This window comes from Camellia sinensis, chromosome 2 (genome assembly GCF_055761805.1).
Source record: "Camellia sinensis isolate YWXY chromosome 2, ASM5576180v1, whole genome shotgun sequence".
Lineage (NCBI taxonomy): Eukaryota > Viridiplantae > Streptophyta > Magnoliopsida > Ericales > Theaceae > Camellia > Camellia sinensis.
In genome coordinates this window covers 83,150,386-83,156,474 of record NC_138962.1, presented here as the reverse complement: position 1 = coordinate 83,156,474, position 6,089 = coordinate 83,150,386, and the positions used below count along the sequence as shown (strand labels likewise).

Genomic DNA, 6,089 nt, shown 5'->3' with positions numbered 1-6,089 from the left:
TCATTCATCTCTCTCTCTCTCTCTCTCTCTCTCTCTCTCTCTCTTCATCAATCTAGATTGGAAACTTCTTCCTCTAGATTTGTGTACGTGTGTATAGTTTGATAAAATTGTGAGATTGATGAAAAAAGAAAGACAAACAATCAATTAGTCTGTTAAAAAAAAAACACACAATCAATTGGTAAAAGAACCAATTAGATTTAGGGCTTTGGTTAAATCGTTTTGATTGAAGAGAGAGAAGACCTTGATGAAATCGTATTTAGAGGAAGCATTACGGGTAGGGCTGTGCAAAATACTGCCCAATCCGCTAAAACCGCACCGATCCGCATCTATCCGCACCGCTCTAACCGCTAACCGCGGTTTAAACTTTAAAATTTATAATCCGCCAACTGAACCGCTCCACTCTGCTATAGTCAATACATATATATTTTTTAACCTCTAATGAAATATCAATGTAAAAATGAGTGTGAGAGATATATAAGATATGAAATTTATTACAAATTAGTGGTTATATATATGAAACATATTACGTAAAATTACTTTGTGTTATATATCTAAAAAATATTATACAAATTAGTGTTATATATTATGCAAATGTATGATAATTAGTTAGAATATTCTTCAATCCGCCAATCCGCTAAAAACTGCCCAAACTGCAATTTGTCAATCCGTTAATCCGCCAACCCGCCATTCGATTTGTAAATTTACCCTCAAACTGCCCGAACCGCACCGCGCACACCCCTAATTACAGGTGGAGAATTTGATAGCAGGAGTAGAGAAGTCTGCATGTTCATGGGTACCACGGATGTGATGGCCAATTACCACTTCATTCTCCTTCTTCATCTTCCTTCTTTGTGTCTGTGTATGTGTCTGTCTTTGTATTGTCTCTGTGAGAGGATAGCCTGGTCTTTGGAGATTTTACCAGATAGGGGATTTCGGGATGTTTGGGATAATTTGTATCAATTTGGATAGATAAAATTAAATAGATAAAGAAAAAAATTGAACAGATAATAAAATTTGAATAAATATTTCAATACATTAAAGGAAAAGAAATTGAATAGATAAAGGAAAAAAAATTGTACAGGTAATAAAAAATTAACACATTTCAACAGATAAGGAAAAATATTTGAATAGATATGATAAAAATTGAACAGATAAAAAAATATTTGAACAGATAGTTAAAAAATTGAACAGATAGTCAAAAAAATTCAACAAGTAAATAATATGTAAAATTGGAAATAAAATGTTCTCCAAAATAATATAAGGACTTTTCACTAAAGTATTTCACAAAAAGTAGACTTCTCACCAACAAAAAATATCCGCTAGACCTAACGCCTTACGCAATTGCTAGATTGGACTTTTCAATGATTTTCACTAAAAAAATTTATCAATATTAATAATTAAAATTCAATTTTGTAATAGCATAACAATGATAAAGTCCAAAGAATTTTGTTTTAACTAAAATTCCAAAGAAATTAATCATAGAAAAATATTAAGAAAATAAAATATGATTTAGATTTAGTTTTGAAACATTTATGTGAAAATCCAATCCCAAAAAAGTATGTACCGAAAAATTTTATGAATTTTCTTATAGATAATTAAATTTCATTGAATTTGAAAATGAACACGTGACATCCTTTCACTATATTTCCTAAAAATTCTTAGATAATACTGCACATTTGGTTTTCAAATGTTGGTATGCTTCATTTGAAAATTTTTAATTTGAAATTGTTTTTCAATTTGAAATATCATATTCACATGTACAATTTACGTTGCCACATGCGGGTATGTTTCACTTAGAAGATTTTAATATAATATATGGCTTTTTAAAGGCTTAACTTTCTAAAGGAGGTTGGACACCTATGATAATTGGGGCAATTTTTTCATTTTTAAATGTGAAAGCCATTATTTACTTAGATTAAGATCTTATTTGGCAACATCATTTTTTAGCCTAAAAGTTAAAAAGTCACTAAAAAAATTAAAAAGCCAATAACTTATACCAAAAAGTCAAAGATTTCATTTTCTCTCTACTTTTTGCACATATTTTTGTAAAAAATTAAAAAGTCATCTCAAACATACTAGTTTTTTTATATATCATATTTTAGCCAAAAAGCCAAAAAGTTAATAAAAAAACCTATTCCCAAACGAGGCCTAAGTCTATTTAAAACAACCATTCAGAGCAATGCATGACTATATGAAATGAAAGCATACAATCCTCTTGAATTGTTATATATATTATTACATGACTTAAACAATAAAATAAAATAAAAAACACTTATGGCATAGCTTTGCAAAACCAGCACAAGCACACAAGAAGAACTTCTAATTTACTTCTCTTTATACCCGGACTCTTCATCACTTACATATATATATCTATATAATAAGGGAAGAAGGTTTTTGAAAATGTATAAAATGTATGTGAGATACATTTTAATTTAATGACTGAGATTAATCCCAAATTTATATCAATGGTTGAGATCAGTTTTTTTCCCGTGCAAACGCTCTCAGCTCTCTCTCTCTCCCACCTATCCACGTCTCTTCCCCATTCCTTCTTTATCTCTCCCCCTTTCTGTTCTCACATGTCTCCATTCCCTTTTTGTCTCTCCCCCTTTCGAAATCGGACCCTTGGCTGAAGAATGTTTGAGTTCATCGATGGTATGCACAACAGCGAGCACAACAATCCACCGATTGGCATAAACCTCCGAACTGTGAATCACCCAGAATCCATTAGATTCGAAGAAGAAACTCGAATCAGGTCAGAGCATTTCACGGCCATTGCGGTCGCAACCATACTGAATCCTCTAGATTTGATCAAAAGCGTTTGATTCGGAAACATGCACTTGGACACAGAACCACCGTCTTGGCGAAGGAAATCGAACCAGAATCCATTAGATTCGGAGAAGAAACTCGAATCAGGTCAGAGCCAATTGTGATATCTATAGATTATATCATTTCCATTCCGTCTTGACTTCGTCTTTGATAGCTATAACTTCAGGAAAAAATAATTTGGGGGAAATTGAAAATGGAATTTAGGTAAATTCTCATTGAAAGCAAATTTATAAATAAAGTTTTTATCATTTTTCAGTGCACAAGGATAATTATTGTTCAATTGCCATTGCAGTCGTGACCATACTGAATCCTCTCTTGAGATGGAGATGGATCGACTCCTCCAGATTTGATTAGAAGCGTTTGATCAGGAAACATGCACTTGGACATAGAACCACCGTCTTGGCGAAGGAAATCGAACCAGAATCCATTAGATTCGGAGAAGAAACTCGAATCAGGTCAGAGCCCAATTGTGATATCTATGTATTATATCATTTCCATTCCGTCTTAACTTCGTCTTTGATAGCTATAACTTCAGGAAAAAATAATTTGGGGGAAATTGAAAATGGAATTTAGGTAAATTCTCATTGAAAGCAATTATGATTTGTTTGGATAAATTTAACAGGAAGTTAACCAACCATGACATGTCTTGGTACAACATTAATATATGGAGATTCTGTTCAGAGCTCTGTTGGCATGTCAAATATTCGAAGAATCATAGGAGTTTGTCCCCAGGTGATTCCTTTTGTACTTTTCCATTTCTTTTTAGTTTTCACTCTTTCAATGAGATCATAGATTTGATTGTCCCACTATTTCTATTGATTTCTGTTTCACTGTTTATAGTTTGATATTCTTTGGGATGCATTGTCTGGTGAAGAGCACATCCATCTCTTTGCAAGTATTAAGGGTTTGCCCCTTTCTTCAATTGAATCAGTGCGTGCTATACAAACCTGATACTGATTTTCTGGATACTCATTTTGTTACGTATCCACTTGATATTGTGTAAATTACAATAGACTCCAAAGGTTATTACTATATTCTAAGATAAGTCCTTTTTTTCTCAAGCACAGGTGGCACAGGAATCATTAGCAGAGGTGAGACTTACTGAATCAGCCAAAATAAGAGCTGGTAGTTACAGTGGAGGAATGAAACGCCGCCTTAGTGTTGCGATTGCCCTAATTGATGATCCGAAGTTAGTCATATTGGATGAACTGGTATACAGATAAGAGAATCTTTGTTTTTCATTAAATTTATTCACTTCATCTGCTCACAAGAAATTTTATCATTTTTCAGTGCACCAAGGATAATTATTGTTCAATTGCCAAAAGTTAAAATAATTAGCATTTTTAGCAATAAAATTTTCTATTTTCCTCATAATTATTTGAATTTTTTCTTATTGTTAACAATTTGCCCAAACACAAAAATCAAAAGTACAACAGTAGATATGATCAATATATAAATTCTTTTTGATTTATCACCGACTGACTTTTTTATAAATAATTGAAAATTGAACCGAGATGTACCTCTTGTGCTTTGATTCTTTGGTAGATCTTTGATTCTTTTAATGAATTTATAATTGGAGACAGTTCTTTTGTGGTCTTTTGGTTACTTCCTATGCTATGACTTGGTCATGGCTGGTGTTTATGATTAGTTGATTAGTAGTGTTTATGACTTGGTCATGGCTGGTGTTTAAAATGATATAGAAGCTTATTTTTTAGACTTACTTTTTAGATGCAATGATGTGTGGAAGAGATGATTGGTGATGATTAGACACTACTATCAGGATTATTATTTTGTTGGTTATGACCTATGGTGATCTTGGTTATAATCGAAAATGACTTTGGATATATTTTCGTGGTGTTTGGTTGTGACATTTTTTTTGAAGTTATGATTGAAAATGATTTAGTTATGACATTTATGTAATTAATATAAAAAATGTACATATGGTAAGGCTCTGTATTCTAGAATGACCCCATTGAAGTACACTAATATTGTAGATGGTTCAAATGTCAAAGATTGTTGGTTCAGATATTGTGTAATTGTGCACATAATGTAATTTTAGAGAGGTTCAGTTGTACTGTGATGATGTGCATGGGCTGGTTTATGTGTTTTTGGTTAGGGTTTGTTTAGGTTAGAATGTGTGGTGGTTTGGAGGGTTGGTCCCTTGTGGGTAATTGTAATTTAGTCAAATTGTCAATTGTAAACCAGTATAAAGCTCAAGGGTTGGTGGTGGCTACATGTTGTGGCTTTAAATCTCAGATGTGGGTTCGTGGGTTTTGTTTTAGTGTTGCAGCAGAGTAAAGATTCTTGATTCCTCTGTGCTAGCTGGAGAGGATGAATTTTAGCGGCCTGATCATTTGAAGGAATAAATTCATCCATTGCAAAAAAAGAATTTTTTTTTTCCGTCATGTTGATGCAGAAGAGAGGAGACAGTACTTTCTTATGTGGTGAACTCATAATTTTTTTTTGCTATTTTTTTGATGCTGCGTATTTTTTTAGCTAATGTGACAGATTTTGAATTGCATTGGTTCTAACTTTTGGGTTGAGCATGTCTAATTTAAATCTTGATTCTTCATGTATAGATTTTGTGGTGTGAACATTATTTTTTTGGCAGAGATGTAGAGTCCTTCATATTGGTTTGGTTTGTAAATTGTGTTCACATACTAATTTTTGGTTTGGAATTGTTTTGTTTCCGCTACTATGAAACATTATTTGGCCATTTTCGCCTTATCTTCTACACTTAAATTAGGGCTTTCTTTTTCTTTAAGAGATTTCTTTTTCTTCTTTTTCTTTTTTCCTAGAGAGATTTCTTTTCTTCTTTTTCTTTTTTCTTTCAATTTGTGTAGTGGATTACAAATATTTACTTTTAGATTTGTGGATTATGCTGATTAAGTTATACAATTATTTTTCTTTTGATCTACAAAACATGCTGATGTACACATTCCTGGATGGATGTTGTTGTGGTCCTTGCTTTATTGTTCCAGTCCCTTGATCCAATTTCATGGTGTGTTCATCTGAGCAAACCAAATGGATAGTTTTATTTGATTTTTTTTTTATCAGTTGTTCATAGCATTTGTGTGCACAACGTTAACTCATTAATATTCTTTAATATGATGCTTGGGTTCTATTGGGAATTAAATTGTTCAATCTATTTTTAGTTTACAATTATTTTTTTTAAAAATTTAATATTATCATCTATAACTTAAGAAAACAGAGAGTCTTCGTTTGAGAAGAGAGAGGAACGGGGGATATCAGTCGGTGAGAGA

The 6,089-nt window shown here is 32.3% G+C and overlaps 1 protein-coding gene across 3 annotated transcripts; it reads left to right on the top strand.

Moving 5' to 3' along the window:
• The first annotated feature begins 2,477 nt into the window (after positions 1 to 2,477).
• On the top strand, positions 2,478 to 5,402 carry LOC114271638 (ABC transporter A family member 9). 3 transcript variants are annotated; one of them, XM_082914947.1, is made up of 5 exons: positions 2,478 to 2,913; positions 3,083 to 3,281; positions 3,482 to 3,558; positions 3,667 to 3,756; positions 3,894 to 5,402. In XM_082914947.1, exons 2-5 carry the CDS (start codon positions 3,200 to 3,202, stop codon positions 4,047 to 4,049), a joined length of 405 nt encoding a protein of 134 aa, XP_082771073.1. In that variant the 5' UTR covers positions 2,478 to 2,913; positions 3,083 to 3,199; the 3' UTR covers positions 4,050 to 5,402. The 3 variants fall into 3 exon arrangements, with proteins under 3 accessions (XP_082771073.1, XP_082771074.1, XP_082771075.1); XM_082914948.1 differs by having other exon boundaries at positions 2,478 to 3,030; positions 3,119 to 3,281; XM_082914949.1 differs by having other exon boundaries at positions 2,482 to 2,913; positions 3,119 to 3,281; positions 3,449 to 3,558.
• The last annotated feature ends 687 nt before the right edge of the window (positions 5,403 to 6,089 follow it).

Coding starts and splice junctions, on each gene's coding strand:
- LOC114271638 (XM_082914947.1), top strand. CDS start 3,200: ATGCACTTGGACATAGAACCACCGTCTTGGCGAAGGAAATCGAACCAG. Junction 3,282..3,481: donor GGAGAAGAAACTCGAATCAG/GTCAGAGCCCAA, acceptor GTCTTGGTACAA/CATTAATATATGGAGATTCT. Junction 3,757..3,893: donor CCCTTTCTTCAATTGAATCA/GTGCGTGCTATA, acceptor TCTCAAGCACAG/GTGGCACAGGAATCATTAGC.